Genomic DNA, 24,349 nt, shown 5'->3' with positions numbered 1-24,349 from the left:
ACCAATGAATCAAATTAGTACCATTAAGAAACAAAGAAAAGAAGCTGAAAGCAAAAATCTCTCTTGAAGCAAAATTTAGTAAGAACCTGGCAGTCTCATTCCTCATGGGTCATTCAGGTAGTTTATCCTTGAGTTAAATCTTAAACAGAACCCTATGTCCTCCATTAAGGGTACACCCTAGATAGCCAATCGGATCATGACGATTCCTTAAGCTTAGAATTAACCTATATTTGACTTGTTAAATCAGTTTCATTTTTGAGGAGTAACAAATTCTCCCATGCTGTCAAATATTAGTCAAGACCAGAATATTGAAAACAAAACAAACTTAATCACATTTATATTCCTATCAATAGAAGAAATAAATCAGAAAAATAACTGTGTGGTAATGCGAACCCAATTATTTAATTCCAGTCAGAGTGCAGCAATTCCACACTCATATCTGCAAGAATCTACTAACCTCAGGGTCAATGTTTACAAACACATGCCTATCACTAGAAAGGAAAGTATCATCGTGGGGGGGGGGGGGTCTGGGTGGCTCAGTTGGTTAAGGGTGTGCCTCCAGCTCAGGTCATGATTTCAGGGTCCTGGGATGGAGTTCCTCATTGGGCTCCTTGCTCAGCAGGGAGCCTGCTTCTCCCTCTCCCTCTGCCTGACACTCTCCTTGCTTGTGCTCTTTCTCTTTCTCACTCTGTCAGATAAACAAAATGTTAAAAAAAAAAAAAGTATCATTAATATTATGTTTAATTTATAAACTGCCTTCTGATTTAGCATTATCAGTATGTATCTGGCCTGCTTTGCCTTAATTTGAATCCTGTTGTAGTTAGATTTTTTTCATTACTAGGGTTGGTGTGAATTTTTCTTTTACCCTTCCTCTCTCCCTCCCTCTTTCTTTCTTTCTTTTTCTTTATTTTACTCTTTCTTTTTTTCCCTTTTGAAATGACACTTTCAATCATTCCATTGATGAACCAATTAAATAAACATATAAAAACTTGCTGACAGTACTAAAAGAAAGGTGGGATGAAAAAAATCTAAATGGTAAATTGTGTCCCTTCCTCAAGAAGCTGTTTCCCTATTTATGTGAAGAAAACAGGTTAATAAAGTAATTGTGTAAATTTCTTAAGGTATTAGATATCATTCTTTAATTTGTGAGTTATATAAAGAATTACATATCATATATACCATATAATATTATATATTATGTGTGTGTGTGTGTATTCGCAAAGTTCTTGTAAATGGATGAGACTATACTCAAGTACTTTGCATCATGTCTTAAACTCCCTACCTACATATTCATCTTTCAAATCTCAGACAAAATATGTACTTGATGTTCACTGTGTGCAGAACAATATATAAAAACATAGAAAGATTCCTCTCCTAAAGTATCCTAACAATATAACAAGGGATTTAGACTATTTGTCACTTAAACAACATTATAGTAATTCTATGTTACATTTATACTTAGCTACAAATAGAGCAAAGTGAAAAGCCAAAATTAGATTCTTTTTAAGCGGCAATTGACACAACTCAAGAGATACAAAGTTCAAGCTTGATAGCCTCACTCTTCTGTTGATTTATATTTTCAAGCTCAAATAACATAAGGATATGCCATGACTTTAAGGTCTTAATTTTAATCTTTTTCTAACTCTTTTTTCCTAATGGAATAGTTCAGGCTATAAAATACTTCTTCATCTTTAATATCTTAGCTGTATAGTTCAAAGGTGTACCTTATGTTCTGAAAAACACTTTGTTGTAATTCAGTTTTGGTAACCAAGTATCAACCTATCATCTGTCTGACCTACCTCTTGATTTAACACAATGTGAAACATGTATATTAACCTGTAAGGCATTCTTGGCAAAATATTTACTTGGCTTCTAATCCTCATCAAGTAAATAGAAAATTCAGATTGTGTGACATTCAATGGAAAAATGTCAATGCTATGATGGACAAAAGAAAAGTTTAGAAATATTCTAGATAAAAGAAGATTAAAGAGCTATAATAACCATATGCAATGAATTATCTTTATTTGGATCCTGGACTAGGAAAAATAAAATAACTACAAAAAGTATTTTGAGTACCACTGGGGAAATCTGATTATGGACTGGATATTACATCAACGTCAAATTTCATGGGCCCGATGATAGTAATATGCTTATGTAAGAGTATGCCTTGTTCTTAGAATCACTTAGGGGTGGGGTGCCTGGGTGGCACAGGCAGTTAAACATCTGACTCTTGGTTTTGGCTCAGGTTGTGATCTCAGGGTCATGATCTCAGGGTCATGATCTCAGGGTCATGGGATCGAGCCCTGCATTAAGCCCTGTGTCAGGCTCCACATTCTATACACTCTCACTCATTCTCCTTCTGCCCCTCCCCTTCCTCTCTAAAATAAATAAATCTTAAAAAAAAAAAAAAAGAATCATTTAAGGATAAAACATCATGATGTCTACAAAAATATATGTACATATGTGTATATATTACACTTATGAATACATAATTCAGGAAGAGAAAAAGAGGAAGCATATGTCACAGAATATTAATGGTTGGTAAATCCAGGGTATACAGCTGTTTATTATACTAATCTTTCAACTTTTCTGTCAGCTTGAAATTATTCACAACAAAAAAACAGGGGAAGAATTCAACTCTTTTTTTTTTTTTTTTAGGATTTTTATTTATTTATTTGACAGAGAGAGAGAGATCACAAGTAGGCAGAGAGGCAGGCAGAGAGAAAGGGGTAAGCAGACTCGCCACTGAGCAGAGAGTCTGATGTGGGGCTCAATCCCAGGACCCTGAGTCCATGACTCAAGCTTAAGCCAAGAGGCTTAACCCACTGAGCCACCCAGGTGCCCCAGAATTCAACTCTTTAAATAATAATTTACACTTACTAGATGAGCTAGTGACTAATGAAGTCTTAAAATCTCGAAAAAAGAAAACCAAAATAATTCTGTGTGTTATGGGTTGAATTGTGTCCACTCAAAATTTGTATGTTGAAGTCCTAACTGCCAGTACCTCAGAATGTGTCTGTTTAGAGATGGAAGTTTTAAAAGAAGTGATTAAGTTAAAATGAGGTCATATGGGTGGGACCTAAACCAATATCATGATTATAATCTCAAAAGAAGAGATTAGGACACAGAGACAGACAGAGGGAAGACCAGGTGAAGACAGCAGAAAAAGGCAGCCAACTATAAGCCAAAGAAAGAGGCTTCAGAGTCCAACCCTGATAAAACCTTGGTCTTAGACTTCTGGCCTCCTGAACTGTGAGAAAATAAATTTCTGTTAGTTAAGCCACTCAGTGTAGTTTGTTTGTTTTATGGCAGCACTAGCAAACTACAACATTGTGTCAGAATTCTAAGACCAATTCCCAAAGCCTCTCACCCTTGTATAACCCCTTCCCTGTAAATATGGGTAAACATGTGAGTATGATGAGATAGCTTTCTCAGGTTTGTGTTATATTGTATGGCAAAAGGGGCAATTATCCAAGTGTTCCTAATCTAATCACATGAAGTCTTTAAAAGCAGAGTTCCTTCCGTGGTATAGTGAAAAGGACGTCAGAGATTTGAAGCATAAAGCATGAGGGAGTTTTGACATACTATTGTTGGCTTTGAAAATAGAGGGGGTCACCTTCCAAGGCATGTAGGTGACCTTTAGTTGTTAAGAGCGGTGGAGGCTGACAGCTATCAAAAAATCATGGCCCCAATCCTACAACCACAAGAAACTTCATTCATCCAACAACTGAAATGAGTGTGGAAGTGAATTATTCCTTAGGCCCTCCAGCTAAGAGCCCAGCCTGAGGAACACCTTGATCTCAATCTTGTGAAACTTTAAGCAGAGAATTCATTTGATCCTGCCTAGACTTCTGACCTACAGAACTATAAAATAAGAACTGTGTGCTGTTTTAACATGCTCAATTTATGGTAGTTTGTTACACAGCAATAGAAAACTAAGAAGAATCTCCTCATAATCTACATAGTTATGCTAAATGTGTTTTCAAACTAGTGTGTGTGTGTGTCTATGTAATTTTGTGTGTGAGCAATAAAGTTTAAAAGAATATTAATTATTTTTCCAGATTCAATTTGCTCATATGTGCCCATACAAAGTTCATATATATGTATATATAAATGTTAGTGATTTTATGTATTTTATGTACCTCTTATATGATTAATTTTCTATAATGATTAACCTTTTATAATGATTAAAACAGTAACATATACACATTTATAAACAAAACCTTTTCAGTTGGAAAAATAATCAAAATCTTCTCTCCAGTCGTTAGTATACCCATCTTTCATGATTAGCGTATTGATCTTATTTCCAACATCCACCACAGAATCTATCAAATAGTAGCCATTCAATTAAAATTTGTTGTGTGTAAACTGAATAGCCAAAAATTCAAATATGTACAGGGGGCTGTGTGGTGTAATGGAAAGCATGCTGATGTGAATATAATGTGAGATGAGCCTGCATGAAAATCCTGCCTCCACTAAGAGAGAATCTTATCGGAACCTATTTAGCTTCTCTGAGCTTCATTTTCCCATCTAAAAGGCTATATATATAGCAGGGTACAATGTTCAGTTGTACCTCTGTCACTTAATTGCCTTAAGACCTCTAGCAAATAACTTCACTTATAATTTATTTTTATTATCTATATAAGGAGACCACAGTATCATAGGCAGGACCACCATTAGCTTATATAGTGCCTTCATACAAATTAGAAAATGTTGCCCCTTTTCAAAATAATTAATTTCCATTTGCGAGAAAATATGTATACCCATGCTGACTCTGATATTCATGTCACTTGGTGCCCTGTTCAATGTGGACAACTGTACCTGACGTCCTGTTCAGGGTTGTTGTAAGAATCAAAAGAGATAATCCATATACGGTTCATGGCACAAAATCTGACTCATACTGATTATCCATTTTGTGTCAGTAATCACCACCACCATGTTTATCATAAGCATCATCTACATTAACACAGACATAGTAGAATTTAACCAGGATAGAGGACTAAAGTAGCACAAATTAAAACCCAGGTACATGGTAGGGTATGGCATAAATGTTTGAAGGACATTTTCTAGTAAGTACCTTGAACACAGTAAGTAGCTCCTCAGTAAATAGCTACTGATTGATTGGATAGTTTAATTTTCTTAAAGAAAATGAACTGGGTGGTGGGGTTATGGACATTGGGGAGGGTATGCGCTATGGTGAGTGCTGTGAAGTGTGTAAACCTGGCGATTCACAGACCTGTACCCCTGGGGCTAATAATATATTATATTTTTATTAAAAAAAATTTAAAAAAAAAGGAAATGAACCTATAAATTATGAGAAATCTAATTCAGTGGCAAAATTTGCTTCACTAGTTAAATGAAAATACATGGTATGCCATTCATTTAAAAAATTGAGTTGTCTAGGGGCCCTGGGGTGCTCAGTTAGCTAAGTGGCCCACTTGTGATTTTGGCTCAGGTCATGGTCTCATGGGTCATGAGATGGAAACCCGCTTAGGCTCCATGCTTAGTGGGAAGTTGGCTTGGGATTCTCTCTCTCCCTTTCCTTCTACCTCTCCCCCCCACTTATATACGTGTGCCCTCTCTCTCTCACTCAAACAAATAAATATTTTTTAAAAACTGAATTATCTGATATGTGCAAATTTGGAAGTAAAATGTAACAAAATTCCTCAAAGGCCCATGTGCATAAAGCATTTCTTCTTACTGTCACATTTTAGAACACTTGTCATTCATAAATATTTGAAAAAATAAATCTGTAGTAATTATGAACCATCTTTTTATCAAAAATATTTTTTCATTTGCCTAAGAATAGCACAGTAGAGTGAAATTAGGTGTTTTTACATTGTTATAACCACTACTGTAAGAATAGGATTTCATTTTACATTTCTTAAAATAAGCGTATAGTGCCTATAAATTTAGCACTCTAATATATATCCTCAAAGAAGAGAAGGCATTTTTTTATTGCTACATTGTTCTTCTACTAGTATAAAAAAAGATAGAATTTTACTAGATGTGTAATAGATTGTTGTATTAGACTGTCAGAACTTGCCTCACAAAACATCATAGTCTAGGTGGCTTAAACAACAGAAATTTATTTCTTCACAGTTCTGCAGGCCAGAAGTCTCAGATCAAGATGTTTTCAGGACTGGGGCACCTGGGTGGCTCAGTGGGTTAAGCCTCTGCCTTCAGCTCAGGTCATGATCTCAGGGTCCTGGGATCGAGCCCCGGATTGGGCTCTCTGCTCAGCGGGGAGCCTGCTTCCTCCTCTCTCTCTGCCTGCCTCTCTGCCTACTTGTGATCTCTGTCTGTCAAATAAATAAAATTAAAAAAAAAAAAAAGATGTTGTCAGGATTGTGTCCTGGGAAGCTTTTCTTTGGATTGCAGATGGTCACTGTCTTTCTGCTCCTTCCATCTGTGCACGCTTGCCCCAGTGTCCCTTAATGTATCCAAATTTCCTCTTCTTATAAGACCTCCACAAAGCTCAGACCCACTTCAATGGCTTCTTTTTAAGTTGATTACTACTGCTTTTAAGGTCCTACCTCCAGACACAGTCACATTCTGAGGTACTGGGCTTCAACATATGAGTTGAATATAAGGGTTTTGGGTTTCAGCATATGAGTTTTGAGAAGGCACAATTCAACCCATAACAGACACTACGATAGGAAGCTAAGAAATAGAATTTCTAGATTCTTATTCTAGCCTTGTTACCCATTAGCTATGAGATTCTTGATCAGGCACAATATGTCTGTGCCTAAATAAAAAAAAAGATTGATTTCTTTTCTTTTCTCTTTTTTCTTCTCCTCTCTCTTCTCCCCTTTGTTCTTTCCTTTCTTTTTTCTTTTTTTTTTCTTTTTTAATAGCCACTATACCTGCCTTATCCTTTAAGAAAAAAAAAAAATTGCAAAGATCAAAAGATAGTAAATAATTCTAATGTGCATGTCCTTTAAAAATCATCAAAACATTATACAACTTATTTCTACAACTCCTATTTGTTAAAGATGAGATTTTTGTTCTTGTGACTGTATGTTGACTCCAAAGACAAGTAATTTCTATTAGGAATCACTTTTCTCTCGGCAACTCCACCAGGGGTACTGGGAAGTATTTGTTTTCTTTCTTGCTGTTGAGTCCTGAGAAAGATTTGTGCCATTTGAAGGATCCCCCCATCTTGTATCTGATCCTTCAAGGTTAACCAGTGAATAGCTTGGACAAACTCTTCCCTTCCAAGGGATCCTTTTCTCCCCCCAGTAAACAAACATCCAACAAACCTGCATGCAACCTGAGTGCATGGTATTAGCCCCATTCACTAAACTGCTGTCCTCTCACCTAAGCCCTGTTTAGTCTACCTATCTTCCATGAACTTGACTCCTTTGTGAGCAATCTCTGTCATTCTGAAAATCAGGAACACTAATGTTATGAAGATTTTGATTTAAAAAAAAAAAATCAACACGAAGTTAATCATGCTGCTTGAATCTGAACAGGGCCAATATAACAATTAGTAGGATGATGATACTACTTGTCCTGCTCAAAATTCCCTAGGCATACAACATCTGGGTTTCATATACTGCTTTTAGGGAAGGAGGATGGAAGATGTGGGAGAAGGGACAACAAAAGAAAGGCACTGCCATTAAGAAAAGTTCTTAGAACACAACATCCTTTAGTGCTTCATTTAACAAAATATGTCATTTTAGAAGCACTTCTGAGTAAAAGTCAAATGTAAATTTTATACACTGACTATAAAGAATAAAACATCCTGCGGGAAGAAATGTGCTCACCCGTGAAAGGTAGAAAGCCTTCATCCCCAACCCCAAATGCTAGATTAGATGTGGATAAATGACAGATTGAACCTTTTCTAAGAAGCCTCCTTGTTCGGCCTTCAGCTTTGTCCCTATAGAGCCCTGCAAGAGCATTTGTTTACAGTATATCATCCCTTAAGCCAAAGAGATTTTATCAGAATTGTCTGTGGAATTCACCTATTTTGTTTTACCCCCTTTACTTTACACCATTTCAAAGTTTGCATTCCCTCCAGTTTCCAGTACTGGCTGAGGGACACGAGTCCCGTTTTATCCTGTGACCTGTGATTTTAGATCAGAAAACCAACAAGCAAGTGACTCCTTGAGTCAAAAAGTGAGGCTTTTTTTTTTTTTTTTTTTTTTTTTGATGCTGGTCTTGCTCTGCCTGTGTGAACTGTAGTCCACTCGGTTTTATCACCTCTGCTTCCAATCAGGCTTTCTTAAAATTGCGGCGGCGGCGGACTTGCAGAGACCCATTAGTACATTGTGGGGCAGAATGAAGAGAAAGGTTACCCTCCACCCATCCCCACTGTGCTAAGAAAAGGAACCAACATTAGATAGACTCTTTAAATTCATAATTACACCTTCCCCCTTCTTTCTGTCTCCCCTCCATATCAACTGTGAAGTGGGAGTCTTTTTATTATTAAAGAAGGGTCAATGTTTTTGGCCTCTCCATTGTTAAAGAGAGGAGTTTCCAAATAAAATGGAGGGCAAAACAAAAAAATTGAAAGAGACATAAACTGTCTTCATGGGTCTCATATGTTTTCCCCTTAATCTGTAAGATCATTTCAACTTCTCTACCTAACGAAAAGCTTAGCTGCATGGCTCTCATATATTAGCTCATTGCAAAGTGACCTCTATATCACTATTACTTAGAAAAAAGCAACACACTTCCATTCATTTTATTGTTCCTATAGTCTAGTTTCAGTGTCTTATTCTACTATATATTTTTAAAGGACAGGATCTGTTTGCTAATAACCTCCCACTTGAATTTCATTTTATTTCTCTGACCTCTGTCAAAGAAAGAAAATTTTGAAGGAAATTATAAAAGAGTTTCTACCTTATATCCTAGGGGAAAGGTCACTGTATAAAATATAAGATGTTCATTAATAGCTTCCTATCTAAATAAAGTTTAAAATTCTATAGACCAGAAAAACAATAGAAGTGGTCAACTAAAGCAGAGGCACATCTAACCCTAATAACTCACAGTTATTTTCATTTTCCATAAATGCTTCTATTCCTCTTACCCAGGAGACTTGTTACTTTTATTGCATTATTCAATTAGAATGGATCACTCCCCACGTCAGTGTGATATAACCCTGTTGGGATAGCTTTTTGTGTTTTTCAAATGACATCATATTTTTTTTTTTTAAAGATTTTATTTATTTATTTGACAGAGAGATCACAAGCAGGCAGAGAGAGAGGAGGAAGCAGGCTCCCCTAGAGAGCAGAGAGCCCGATGCGGGGCTCGATCCCAGGACTCTGAGATCATGACCTGAGCCGAAGGCAGCGGCTTAACCCACTGAGCCACCCAGGTGCCCCGATGACATCATATTTTTAAATGAGGTGGCCTAAAGGGTCCTCTGAGGAGTTGGATCTTTCTTTACCTCAGCTTTTCAAAATATGAAGGCAAATTCAAAGAAATATAAACTCTGTCTTCACCAATAACAGCCAGTGTACAGGAGGACAAAAGACCTTAAACTCAATTTTTTCATTTTGTAAAATGAGATAACCTCTACCTTTCCGTACTGCAGTGTTGATTAAATATGATTATTCACTAATGTGTTTTGTAGCCATGTAGTTTAACTTTAGTTAATTCGTTAACATGATGTTTTTGGAAGAGTTCCTAGAAAAAGGCCACCTGTCCCCAAATAATCTCGATACTGTATTTGTCCTAATGTTTGAGTATAACATATCTAATTATTAAAAACTGTTAACTTAAGTCAAATGAGTGGTTTTGGTAGATTAATTTATCCTTAGCCACATCCTTAGAGAATAAAGCCAATTTTCAGTAAGAATGAGAGGGGGGCAGTTAGGATGTTCTATCAAAAGACCCTCAGGGTAAGGTGCTTGGTCAGAGCTCTAGGCATCTGTAATTCAGCATAGGGTGTGTGGTAAAGAAAGTCTTACTATGCAACGGATGCTTTTTCTCTTTCTTTCTGTCTGTCTGTCTGTCTGTCTTTCAACAGAGAGAGAGGAAAAGGACAAACAGGGCAGAGGCAGAGGGAGAGGGAAAGAGAGAGAGAGAAAGAGAATCCTAAGCAGGCTTGGAGTCCAACAACACAGGCCTTGATCTCATGACCCTGAGACCATGACCTGAGCTGAAATCAAGAGTCTGTTGCTGAACTGACTGAGCCACCCAGGAGACCTCCCACAGACACTATTTTATAAGAACATTACTGTGAGGCAGGTACTGTCATGTCCTCTGTACAGATGAGGTAATGGAAGCCTGGAAAGGTTAAGTCAGTTGTCTGAGAGCAAAGATATTCATGGAAGAACTGGCTTTGGAGCCAAGCAGTGAGGATTCAGAAGCCCTGATGGGGCACTGAGCCTGGCTCCTCCCATGTGGCGAATGGAGAGAAGGAAGGGGAGCGAAGGACACTGTGGCTCCTGCGGCCTAGTGCCTCTTTCTACGCAATAGCTACTCTCCCCTTGTTCTTTAATAGCAGAGCCACTCATTCCTTTTTGGAAAGCAATGGGCTCTGATGAAAATACTCATTGTCCCACACCGCGTATGTTTCATTCTGGCCACGGACATTTAAGCAGAAATCCACTGAGCTTGATATTTTGTTATACAGAGAGACTGGCACTTCCCTTTTCCATTTTCCCCATCCCTTCTTCCTGCCTGAAATGAAATTACCGACTGGCAGAGGTGAAGTAGTTGTGCTTTGATTCTAAGACTGACAGGTTCATGCTAGGGAGGACAGAGCAGAAAGATGGTGTTTTGCAACTTTTTTATAGAAGAACAACAAATCCCTATCTGGCTAAGCGGCTGTTTCTGCTCCACATCAAATGCAATCCTAACCCATATGGTGATATGCAAACATAGGAAAAAGAACCCAGTTACCGTAGATGACACCATACTGCCCGAGTCTGGCCCCATGAGGTGGTGGGTACACGCGTAGCTCTGTGCCACATACGTCCACTGTGAGGGGTGGTGCTGCTCGCTGTGCAGCGGTACCCAAGCACAGACCCAGCTCCGTAAGGAACAGTGGGTATAGTTCAGAACTGACATTGCAACAGGGGTCCGCAAACTACAGCCCGCTGGCCAAATCCCTGCTGTGGCCTGTTTTGAATAGACTGTAAGCTGAGAAAGTTTTTTTGTTTGTTTGTTTGTTTTTTGTTTCGCATCTTAAAGGGTTTGACAAATAAAAAACAAGAATACATCATGGAAATCACATAGGACACAAAATCTAAAATATTTACAATCTGGTCCCTTACCGAAAAAAGATTGCTGATTCCTCAGAGGGACAGGATAGAGTCATTGTGCCCAGATCACAACTATCCAGGTTGCAGTTCTTACCCTCCTTTAAGGCTATTTTTAGTCTCCTTTATTGGCCGGTGAGTCATTACATCCAAAGTATGATATGTAATTGAAGGGCAGCCTAAATTACTATCAGGAGGGGGGTAGTGTAGGGCAATAGGGAAGGAAAAGAAACAGTAAAACTGTTACCTTCCTGACTTAAAAAAGGAGAATCTAGTTTTAAGTATATTAACATCAGATTGGCAGAAAACATCACACATCAGCTGAAGCAGATTGTTGGAAAGGAAGTGTCATTAAGCACTGAACAGAAAATCCTAGAAGGAATTAAATTTTGAATACCTCAGAATAAAAGTGCCTTTCAAGAAGACTTCCCTGCCACAGGTGGTGCTAAGCTTTCATTCCATAAATAAACATGATCACCATTCACTTTAATTCTTGTCACACACAATGATGCTAGACTAACAACTGGATTGAAAGCGCTGAGTAGAAAGATGGTGATTTTCCTGATTTTCTATTCTCATTGCCTCATAGAACCTAAAGATGATCAGCCATTTAGACCCTGAAAAATTACTTCAAATAATATGGGGAAATAAGCAATTTTATTTTTAATAGAAGGCTAATGAATCATTTCTCACATCCAATGTAAGAATATAAATTATTAAATTTCTCCAACTGCATATTTGAGAAAACATCCCAACATACAATCTAGCTTAATGGTAAACCAACCTCCCACAAAAGTCTGGGATCTTTTTGGTTTTGTTTTTTGGTTTTGCTGGTTTGGGTTTTGTTTGTTTGTTTCTTTACATTTTTTTTTCACTAGAGCTTGAGTCTAAATAACACAGAAGAGGAATATATGTGCACATTAACACCTCAGATCCCCAAATACTTAAATTTCATTTAAGTTCAAAATTTCTTATTTTTCTGCATGTACCTTTGTCTTCTAAAGTATTTCAATCATCAGCATTTTACAAGTAAAGCTTTTATTCCTCGAAAAGTGTATTGCATCAGCTGTTTTCATCTAATATTTTGTAGATACAACACACTTTGTCTTCAAATCAAAGATAACAAACTTTTGTTCAGACACTGAGCACAAAATTGCCCTTCCTAAGAATCAGTCTTCAAGGTTTTCGATTTCTAGTATTTATCCTTCACATTGAATGTATGCATCCATATAATTATAAAATTACGCAATTATTTTATGTACATCAGTGATGACTGCATATGAATGTCATAAAACAACACATTACAAAGCACTATGATTAGAGGAAATGGTAATTGTGAACATCTGGATTGAGAAATTTAAATTTGAAAACCTCGGATATTTTTCATAAAGCTTTTTTCTATGCTTGTCCATATTTCAATGGGTACTGACTGAAATAATTTATCTGGAAGAGGCTAATTTAATGTAGATCAAAATATGTTGCCAGATCAAGTACCCAGGTAGAGAAATAGTCATGTCTCTGTTTTGTTAGGTAACTACACTGATATAAGAATAGTCTTAACATTTTCTTTAAGAATGTTCAGCAATTTTGATGTCAAAAGAGTAAGAACAGCCAAAATGAGGAAATACTTTTAAATAGAATTCATCACATTTTATTGGAGAGGAAAATAACTATATACTTAAAAACTGCCAAAAATATCTTGAGCAGGTATGAATTCATTTTAAAAATATTTTAAGAAAGCAGAAAGTATATCTCTATTTTTAATGAAACCACATGTAATTTCTAACTTAAGGCTTCAGGCTGCTAAAGCCCCTAATTTCTGTGAAGGAAGGACGTATCTTTTCCAAAGCCCTAGGTGCTGTCTACCTTCTGGGCAGGATGGGCATTCAAATATTTAACAACATTATGGTGGATACACCTACTATTCACAGGAAATGCCCACTCAATCAGGGTGGATGCCGGCTGGCAAACTCGGGTCTAATCCATCGGTGTAGCCCTGATGGTTATGCGCCATGTTCCTAGAGGCATGGAGTGGGCATGGGAAGGAGAGAGGGATACTTGCCACCCATTCGCTTTAGCGTTCACTGCAGGGTCTCTTTCCTCTCTGGGCTTTGTTTGTGGTCACACAGGTCCTTGCTAGTCTTCTCTACAACACACATCTCCAGTCTGAGTCTCCTACTGAACTCCCTCTTTAGCACAAAAAGAACATCATTATTCTCTATTCTTCATCAGCATGAAGGAAACTCCTGCCTTTATAGGCTCTCCAGCCATGTCTTCTCAATTGCTTTTGCTTTGTGTCAGGTACACAGTTCCATGGAATTGTTCCCTTTAACAAGGCCTTCCTGCACATGCATTCCACAAAGCTATCTCACATCTCTGTCATTTTTCCCACCAGCAATTTTGTGGAAGGATCAGGACAGAAACACAAGATTCTAGTACCAGAACTCAAAAATGTAACTTTTTATTCTGATTGTGTCATGGCAACCCTCCCTTGGAGATAACAAGGAGAAAACTCCCAGATGGTACTTCAATAGGGGATGGTCCCACCACATATATTTCATGCCCGGTGCATTTATTATTGTTGTCTTCTCTCATTATTATGCCATCTGCACCCACAGCCATACTATTGAGATTTTTTTTCCTGCTTTTTCATGTTTAAACAACTTTACTATTATATAATTCACATACTATACAATTCACCCATTTTAATATGTATGTCATTGTTTTTAAATGTATTAACAGTGTTGTGCATACATACCACAATCTAATTTTAGAATATTTTCACCTTCAAAAGAGATCCCATACTCATTCACAGTCAATTCTTATTGCCTCCAGCCCTAGTTGGCCCTGAGAAACATTTGCCTACTTTCTACTTTTGTAGATTTGCCAATTTGAGTTCTTTCAAATGAGTGAAATCATAAAATACGTGGACTTCTGTGACTTGCTTCTTTTCCTTTGCAAAATGTCTTCAAGGTTTATCCATGTAGCATGTATGAGTACTTCATTCTTTTTGTATTGCCAAATAACATTCTTTTGTATGGATTTACTACATTTTATTTATCCATTAGGGCTTTTTCCCCATTAACTTATTTTTTTTTTCTTTTATCATGCCAAGAAACTTTCCTATGCTATAGAGAGTCTGGTAAAGGTTTTCTGAATTAAACTGGTGAGAATTACAAATGTAGTAAACAACTACAACCTCTTCCTATGGAAGAAGTGATCTGTTCAAAGGAAAGAGCAATTAATGCAAATTAATCAAGAACCCATATGCTGAGAAACTTTAAAAACACTGACAAACATAAAGAAAATGAATAATCATTGCCTCTGCTTTCTAATGGCAAGATTTTCATCAAAACTTATATTGGTCCTGCCTGCAAGACTTGTAAACAAGTAAATAAAAATGGAAAGTGGAACCAGTAATTGTTATTTCTTACAATATCAAGCACTAAGGATGATGGATTTTTTTTTCCTCCACTTCGACCCAACAACACCATGTAGCTGCTTTGAGAATACTGATAAGCTGTCACACCTGGTTGCAGGGAGTATACAGACCAAACTAGAAGTGCTAGAAATATCAATATTAAAATTTAGGGGATTGTTCATACTCCATATGCTAGTGGGTATAAAACAAAACAAAACAAAAACAAAACAAAACAAACAAACAAAAAAAACCAGTGTAGCAGAGTTAGCCATGGCCCTATTATTTATAATTTTGCATTAGCAGCATTTTTCATGTATGCAAAGCCCTCAGTGGACTTCAAGTTAGATACAGTGGTACGATTACAGTTGGGATCCATGTGTGTGAAGGGCTTCTGAATCTAATATTATAAAGGCAAAGAATCTCCCTGTATGGGTGAATAAATATAATTTCTATCTTGCCATTTCAGATAAGAAAACATGTTCAATAATTTGTATAGTGCCAGAAGACATTAATAGAAATAATATGGGAGCTCAACTTGATTACTTTACTATTCCTTCTACATGCTCTTCTGTCTCAAAATGGGTGAAATAAATTATTGGAAAGGGTCTTATTCCCTCTGAGTGCTATGTTTTAAAGGATTTTTTTTCCTCCTCAAGTTATTTTTTTTTCCTAGTAGTAACACAATCACATTGAAACAATTAACCTTGCATTTTCTTCCCTTCAAAAATTAATTCACATTACAAAACTGCATTTTACGGTCTCATTCACACAGTCATTTTAAAGGAAACACAAACAAAAGGTTTCAAGTTTCTTAGGCTATTTGGAAAGAAAAAAAAAAGAAGCAACTAGAACAGCAGTCATCCATGAAAACAACTGACATTTAGTTTCACATGTAAGGTAAATCTGAATGGCATGAGAACCTTTCTACTCACAGGTATCTAAAGACTCGTCTGAATCATCAGGGCAGTCAGGGTCCCCATCACACAGCCAGCTCTGGGAGACACAAGTCACATGATCGTGGCAAAGAAATTCACCAGGATCACACAATTGCTGATCTGAAAATGAAAATGTTTCGAAATAAAATATGAATGATCTGAACATGAACACAAGAGCAGTACAAAGATGAAATGTGGGAAAGCAATACATAAAAGGTCCATGAGTGTGATCCACATTTTCTGTTCAGCAGCAAAACTAAACCAATTATTTATCTCAATTTTAGCTACTCAGCTCAAGCACACAATTTTGATAAAAATGACTATGTTGCAGTCTCACACAATCTGTTCTGAAAATAGTTAAGAATTCTTCTTGTGTTTATGACTAGAACTTTGGTCATATTGGATAAGGCATATGACAATCACAGCCAGTAGGTTTTACAGCTGTTGATTCAAAGCAGACATTCCTGACCACAGAAATTTTAGTTTCCTCCTCTGTTCTAAGAGTAAGAAAAATCAGAAATAAAACTTGAAATATTGTACTTACTTTCCATCTCTGAGAATTCAATTCCTAATCATCCATCCTAATACTGGGGCTACAGGTCTTTATGTCAATTAGATACCCATTATCATAATATTTCCTTTCTTTCTTTCTTTCTTTCTTTCTTTCTTTCTTTCTTTCTTTCTTTCTTTTCTTTTTTTTTTTCCTACAAGTTCCCAGATGATAGTTTCTGCTACTGGATAGCAAAAGTGATAGTAACTTCCAAAAAGTTTTGCTCTAACTTGTGTTTTTATAATTGGCCATATCCAAAAATCACATCATTTTCTTCAATGGCTTCAGAATATTTAGGATCTATAGTCTTTATTCAAGTCCTAGTAAACTCATCATATGTCTTTTTGTTTTGTTTTGTTTTTGCAATACACTTATTTATACACTGTGAATCTGATCAATAAAATATTTACTTTTTTAATATTTTAAATGTCTGAACTAGGAATGTTTTTTTACAGTTGATGATCTCTGAATATGAAGAAGTGCTAGCCATATCAAATCTTAGCCATTTGATATCACTTACACTTTTGTTATGTATACACAGGAATGATTCAAGATAAAAAATCTATTAGTAAGTAGGTCTTTAAATATGTAGCAAACAAAAGTTCTAAGTGATACAAAAGCATGGAAAGCATGAGGCCATAACTTAATTGACTTTTTTCCCCAGTAATATACAGAATGATGGTGCATTTTCCACACATTGGGATAAAGTATGGAATATTTTTTTCTTTGTCTCCCTCAACCTCTTCTCTCCTGACCCAACATAATTTTCAATAATATGTATTACAAACCCACACAAACATATACACAACTTGTGGGTATATAACTATTTTTTCCACTTTCAAACTATAAATATTACCTGAAAGTTCTGATTATTTTATTTTATCCTGTTATATTTTTTCATAAATTCACCATCGATACCCTACTTATTACCACTATTATCATAGCTGGGTTTTTTGTTTGTTTGTTTGTTTTGTTTTGTTTTTGCATTAAGTTGATTGAGCATACTCTATTTGGTTCTAGAATAGTAGCTACAAAAATGTAGAAGTCACCATCTTTGTCTGCTTGTGCCAATAGGTCCAGGAGGAAACAAAGTACCTTTATGCAACAATTTGACAAATAAATGATATAGAAAATAATTGCTGAAAGAAGAGACCACAGGGGTGCCTAGATGGCTCAGTTGGTTAAGTGTCTGCCTTCAGCTCAGGTCATGATCTCAGAGTCCTGGGATAGAGCCCCACATCAGGCTCCCCACTCCAAGGGGAACCTGTCTCTCCCCCCTCCCTCTTCCTCTGCCTGCTGCTCCCCCTGCTGGTGCGCTCTCTCTTTCTCTCTCTCTCTCTCTCTGTGTGTGTCAAATAAAGAAATAAAATCATAAATAAATAAATAAATAAATAACCACAGGGGTGCCTGGGTGGCTCAGGTTAAGTATTTGCTTTAGGCTCTAGTCATGATCCCAGGGTCCTGGGATGGAGCCCTATGACTGGCTCCCTCCTCAGGGCGAAGTCTCCTTCTCTATCTCCACTTGTCCCCCTCCCTTGTGCTCTTGATAGCTGTCTCTCTCTCTCTCTCAAATAAATAAAATCTTTAAAAAGTAAATCTTAAAAAAAAAAGAACAAACCACAGATAGAGATGGAGACAGAAACAAAGAATAGGTTGGAGATGTAAGCATTACTTTAAAAATGGGTAAGATTTGGATAAATGGAGAGTAAATATAGGGCATTCCAGATGAGGGCAGAGTGAAAATACAACTAAGGAACTAATTACTAAACTGCATTTGAAACAAACAAACAAAAAAATTCTAAAATTAAAATGACATTCAGGTTATAGAATCTTGATTTTTTTTTCACCAAACAGTTTGTGTGATATTTATAAGTATATTCCACTGCTAGAGGAGGAGGACTTAAATTTTGTTTTAGGCTGTCACATAACTTTTGTAGTTAATGTAAAATTCAAATTGTTTTGCTTATAGACAAGGAGACCATATAATTTATCATGAAACTGGGAGAGTTCTGAAGATGAAGGAAGGCTTGTTAATAATTATACTGGGAAACAGGTATAAACCAAGTTTATTCCAGAAAAATCAGAATGGATGTTCATTGTACCTATAGCTATTCTGCATTTGATTTATGATCTTGAGATGCTAAATTGTTTCCTTCCTTCTTACCTACCAAACTATAACAAATTGCTGTGAGGATAGGGGGAAAGAGATGGTGCCTTGCTAAAAACCATTGTATAATACCCGACTCAGTAAATAATCAATAAGTACTTATTACAAGTATAAGGAAATAAAAAGGACCATAAAGAACTGTTTATGGTGTTGGAAAATAGCATCTCAAAAACATAGGTCAGAGTCAGGAATGAAGGACTTTGATTCCCATAGGAAACATTCTGTAGATAATTTGAAGTCATAGGAAAGTACTTAAGAAAGATTATTTATGATAAAATATTGTACAAAGTCATCTGTCAGGAGACTATTGAATTTGTCTAGAGAAAAGCTCCTGATGATTGAACTGAAGTAATGGGGACCAAAATGGAGACTCTGCTGCAAGTGAGGTAAGAGTTAAGAATTGGTGACCAGGGCGCCTGGGTGACTCAGTGGGTTAAGCCTCTTCTTTTAGCTCAGGTCATGATCCCAGGATCCTTGGATCGAGCCCCACATCGGGCTCTCTGCTCAGCAAGGAATCTGCTTCCTCCTCTCTCTCTGCCTGCTGCTCTGCCTACTTATGATCTCTGTCAAATAAATAAATAAAATCTTAAAAAAAAAAAAAATTGGTGACCAAATGGTTGAAAGGCTCAAATATGTCTCTAAGTAGCCTCAAAAATTGACTGGATGGCATCTCAAAACAAAGATAAAATATACGGATATTAAAAAAAAAAAAAAAAAGTAATGTTCTTATAAGCCCGGTCATGGGGGCAGTGGATTAATACTAGTAGGTGTAATAGTTTATAGTGTTGTTGGTTTTTTTTTTTTTTTTGTCTCTAAATCACTTGACCACCACCACCCCCATCTTAATTTACTCATTCATTTACTTATTAAACAATCACTAATGAGTTTCTACTATGTTCTAGGTACTGGGAATACTTCTTTTTTTTTTTTAATACAGAGATCCTTGCCACCAAGAAACTTAAATTTTAGTGGGAGGATAGAAACAAAAATAAAATAAATGAGTTAAATGTATAGTATATTAGAAGATAAAACCTTATGGAGAAAAATAAAACAGAGATGGAGATTAAGAATTGGAGGCTGGGGGCACCTGGGTGGCTCAGTGGGTTAAAGCCTCTGCCTTCGGCTCAGGTCGTGATCTCAGGGTCCTGGGATCGAGCCCCGCATTGGGCTCTCTGCTCAGCAGGGAGCCTGCTTCTTCCCTCTCTCTCTGCCTGCCTCTCTGCCTACTTGTGATCTCTCTCTATCAAATAAATAAATAAAATATAAAAAAAATAGAATTGGAGGCTGGGGGGTGCCTGGGTGGCTCAGGGGGTTAGAGCCTCTGTCTTTGGCTCAGGTCGTGATCCCAGGGTTCTGGGATCAAGCCCCACATCGGGATCTCTGCTCGGCGGGGAGCCTGCTTCCCTCTCTCCCTCTGCCTGCCTCTCCGCCTACTTGTGATCTCTGTTTGTCAAATAAATAAATAAATAAATAATCTTAAAAAAAAAATTGGAGGCTGGAAAGATGGAGATACAATTTTAAATTAAGGTGGTCAGAGAATACATCACAGACAATGTTACATCTGAAATAAAAACCTCTGGAAGGAAAGGGTGACATCTGTTTGAATAAAAGGTCATGTGGTAAAGGTCATACACCAAGGACCTGAGGCAAAAGGGTGTCCAGAAAATTTAAAGAAACACTAAGGAAATCAAAATGGCTGGGGAAAAAGAGATTAGAAAAAGCTGAGGTCAAGAAATGAATAAATATAGGGTTGAAGGCAGCAGATGAAGGCTTGAGCTTTAGTAAGAGTCAAGATGGAAAACCGCTGAAAGGTTCTGAGTAAAGAGAAAAATCTAACCTACTTTAAAAAAAAAATTCTGACTACTATGTCGAGAATAAATTTCAGTGAAGTAAAGGTGGAAATGAGCTCAATTAGAATGTTATTGCAATAATGCATATGAGAAGAGATGATTAGTAGTTAAATATATTGGTGAAATGGAGTTTCAAGACAGTATTTGATGAGGAAACTGAAGTCAAATATCCTGTTCACCATCTTATTAAATGTCGGAATCTTAAATTCAGATCTTTGACCCTCAGTGTATGACTCTGTGTATGAACTGTTTTGGGAATATTATGAGGTGTTTGTGGGAGATCCAAGAATAAATATGTATCAGGCAATGATGCATTTAAATCTGAAATTCAGGAGAATAATAAAAGCTGGAAACATGGAACAGACCTGGAGCTGTAAAAAGACAGTGAAAAAAAACTATAAGAATAGATGCAGGTGAAATTAAACTGAGGTAGGGGGAAGGAGCTGAGGGCAAAGAAATAAGAGTAAGTCAGGCAAGGGGATGGAGACGGCAGAAGTTTATCCAGAGATATACAAGGAGAAGGGCAAGGGAAAAGGATCTTACCTAAAAACATGTGAAATCTCAAGAGCTGGAATGAAAGGGGTCATTTTGAAAATGCCCAAGTATGATGAGTTCTGAAAAGATGGAGTAGATTTATAGGCTAAGGAAAAGTTTCCAGCGAAGGAAGAGGGAATGGAGCCCAAGGATATGAAAGTGGAGAGTTTCCCAAGGAGAATTCATGGGGCTGGAATGAGACCCTAACACTAATAGGAGCACCTGCCCTGAGAAAGAAAGGATAGGGATACAAAATAGATAAATTGTTAGCTAGTAGGGAAGCTGGTATTCTTGCCTGATCATGATTTTTCAAAGAACTGAAAAATAAGATTATTTTTTTTGAAACTTGGAAAAAAGGCACAATTGGAAAGAGTGGTGAAGGTTTAGGATGACTGCTATGAGGAACCAGAAAAGGAATCCACTAGGAATCTGTGAAAAGGTTTCTTAGTAACAGTGATGGGGATCCAGCTAAGACTGAAAAGTGTATATTTGATAGTTAAGTATTTTATTCATTTTGTTTTGTATTAATGTCCAAACATTCACCTACATTGAACCACAAATACAGAATAATCCTTTGAGAAAACCTCAGAAGAATACCCCTTGGGAAAATATGCAAACCACCCTCAATACATATTTACATGTATAGACATGTATGAAAATCCACCATATATATATATATATGGATTTTAGGAGTAAGATTTCAGGAGTAAGATTTATGGGGTAAGATAGAGTTAAGGGGATTTACCTAATGAGCCTATGTTATCAGCTTGTTAAGCAAGCTCCAATCTTTAAAGACAATTTGCACTGTTGTGATTTTGGGGACAGTTTTATATTATCCCTCTAGGAAACAGCAGTTAAGAATAGCTTGCTACTCTACTCACCTATTTATTTTTCAACCAGTTATTCCACTTAAAGTTGGGTTTTTAAAAGCATTGATTATACAATTCAAATGAATGAATTTTCAGTATTTCAAGGTGATTATTTTAAAAGATATCCAATGAATTGAGCTCCTTGAATCAGAAGCAAAATATGTTGTATGTGTATGTATTTTCCACTTATCCTATTTAATGCTTCATGCCACACTTCTGAAATAGTCAAACTAATCTTATTTTAAATATCTTCCTATTGTATGAAAGGTAATGTTATACTCTGTAATTAAAACAAGAAGCTTATGAGAATGTGCAAGCAGTTTCATTTACATCCTTCTGGAAAAAGATCAAAGCTAGTACCATGTCGATCTCTTCATAATAATAGACTCTTGCAATCAAAAGACATGAAAAGATTAGAATAACCATAGCCTAGAGAGTTTGCTAAGTTTGGATTCACCCTGATTTAGTATGATAATCTTCCTACATTTATATGAAAACATATAATTTCTCATTTTAATAAAAACTTATAGCAATGTTTTTGGAAGTTGGATATAGATGGTCTTAAATGAAAGATTTTAGATATACAAATTGCCAATTTATATTTTCTCATTTTAAGGTCACAATGAACTGCTATTTTTTATCATTTCAAAAAACAGGAAGAATTGAAGTCAAATAGTATAAGTAATATCCATCAATTACATGAATAACTATGTAGATTCCAGCTCCTTGAGTATTTCACCATGATCAATTTATAATAATGTTATGCCATTTCCCTTAGAAGTCAACTCACCATTTAAATAATAATGAGAATGTTCATTTACAAAAAAAAAAAAAAAAAAACTAAAAAGAAAGAAAAAAAGAAAACAAATTGCCTATTACATGCATAACAGGACACTATGGGGGAGATTTAAAGGAAGTATAAATGATGAACTCTGGTAACTAATTACAAATTAAAGGAAGGGTAGTACCCATTTAACAGCTAAATTCCTGAGGAGTGAAATACTGATTCTATCTAAGTTAAAGAATTTCTACAAACTCCTGCACAAGCTAAGTATTGGGAAAAGGCTGTAACTTAGGTTTTCAGAACTCAGTTAACATTACGAATACTTATTTAGTATATCCACATCTTACTGCTAACAGATATATGATGGTTAATAATATGTCATTTATAAATGCTTAAAGAGAAATATAGCTATATTTCCTTTCTTCTCATATAAGAGGCAATGATTTCATCATTGGGAGAACAGAATTCTTGTAGAGATCTACAGAAAGTATTACTAATTCAGCTTCAAATTTCCATTAGGCTCATGAAAAATTAAGGGAGCTGTGTTAGTTATCAAGTAGTAGGAAGTACCTTACATCATTTGACTTTATATTCCCAGGCTCCAGAAAAATGTGCATATGCAGATGAAGAAAAAATCCTCAGAATTCCATGTGAACTGTTTTTCATAATATGGTTAAAGGATTTCCTCTTTAATGCTTTCTTCTACTCTCCCTTCACAGTTCAACCCAAACTTTTAGTTCACTATGCTGTTCTATCCACTTACCCCAAATGTAGAATTTTATGTGTCTTTACTGCTTTATTGCTTTGCTTCCCCTTACAAAAAGATTCTAGTCTTTCTCGAAAGTCTAAGGACATTTTAACTCCTTTAATCAAAACTTCCCCATCAAACTTTTTCTTCCTCCTTCACCAGTTCCATAGCATTCCACACAGTGCTCACTTCAGCAGCACATATATTAAAAGTAGAACATTCCACCCAAAAGACCAAACAGCTCCTACTGTATTTTGCTCTGTGTATTGTAGTCACTGGTGATGACCTCCTGGAGGGCAGAAGATTCTGTCTTAGGACTTCATATTTGCCCTAACAAGGTGATTTCAATGGGAAAAAAAAAATCAAATTTTCCAAAAATAATTATACAATATTTTTGGATGGGGAGGGAAGAAAAACCAAAGCAATACCAGTGTTTTTTTTTTTTGTTTTTTTTTGTTTTTTTTTTTTAAAGATTTTATGTATTTATTTGATGGAGAGAAATCACAAGTAGGCAGAGAGGCAAGCAGAGAGAGAGGAGGAAGCAGGCTCCCTGCCAAGCAGAGAGCCCGATACGGGGCTCGATCCCAGGACCCTGGGATCATGACCTGAGCCGAAGGCAGAGGCTTTAACCCACTGAGCCACCCAGGTGCCCCAGCAATACCAGTGTTTTATATTTTATTATCAGAAAGATAAATAGCTTTATTTAGTTAATCACCAAAAATAAAACTAAGTTCTCCCATGGTTAAAATAAAATAACCTGAATACTAAAGATTATACCATTTAAAATTAAAGCATCCATGAAAACTAAAAATCAAACTTGAGAGAGATTAAATGTTATCCTCCAGAGTCTCTTAAAGACTATACTGAAAATTACACTTTTACAATAGCTGGTTATGCAATGCTAACTTGGACAAATATGCTAATGATAGTTTTTTTTTTTTTTTTAAGATCGTTCCTTTAGAAATATCATCATTGTAAGTGAAAGATAAAATGTAACTCACCATTTCAAGTCTATATTTAATAGAAATAGGAAAATATATTTGGATTATATTAAAAAGGTTGGTATGAAGAAAGGTAGGTCAAAAATTTGTCAAACCTGGAAGTTTCATTTTATCAAGGAATTAGTTCTCCTCCACAAAATGTCCAGATGACTAAAACTAAACCATATTATACATTATAAGACTATAATCCATATTATCATTTATCTTTGTTAAATCCATCCTTAAAAATCTGCCCAAGCTTGTAATAAAGGGCCAATCAGTAATGAAGAGTTTTAAA

The 24,349-nt window shown here is 36.2% G+C and overlaps 1 protein-coding gene across 1 annotated transcript in view; it reads right to left on the bottom strand.

The window, feature by feature from the left end:
• LOC111140884 (LDL receptor related protein 1B) overlaps positions 1 to 24,349 on the bottom strand; it is a 1,957,146-nt gene that overhangs the window by 1,571,950 nt on the left and 360,847 nt on the right. Inside the window, exon 2 of the mRNA XM_022493131.1 lies at positions 15,567 to 15,689. Coding sequence (XP_022348839.1) covers positions 15,567 to 15,689 — 123 coding nt within the window. The remainder of the gene's footprint in view (positions 1 to 15,566; positions 15,690 to 24,349) is intronic.

This window comes from Enhydra lutris, unplaced genomic scaffold, assembly GCF_002288905.1.
Source record: "Enhydra lutris kenyoni isolate GAN:26980312 unplaced genomic scaffold, ASM228890v2 scaffoldscaffold1, whole genome shotgun sequence".
In the NCBI taxonomy this organism is placed as follows: Eukaryota; Metazoa; Chordata; class Mammalia; order Carnivora; family Mustelidae; genus Enhydra; species Enhydra lutris.
The sequence above is the reverse complement of the archived record's forward strand: the minus strand, read 5'-3'. Positions and strand labels throughout refer to the sequence as shown.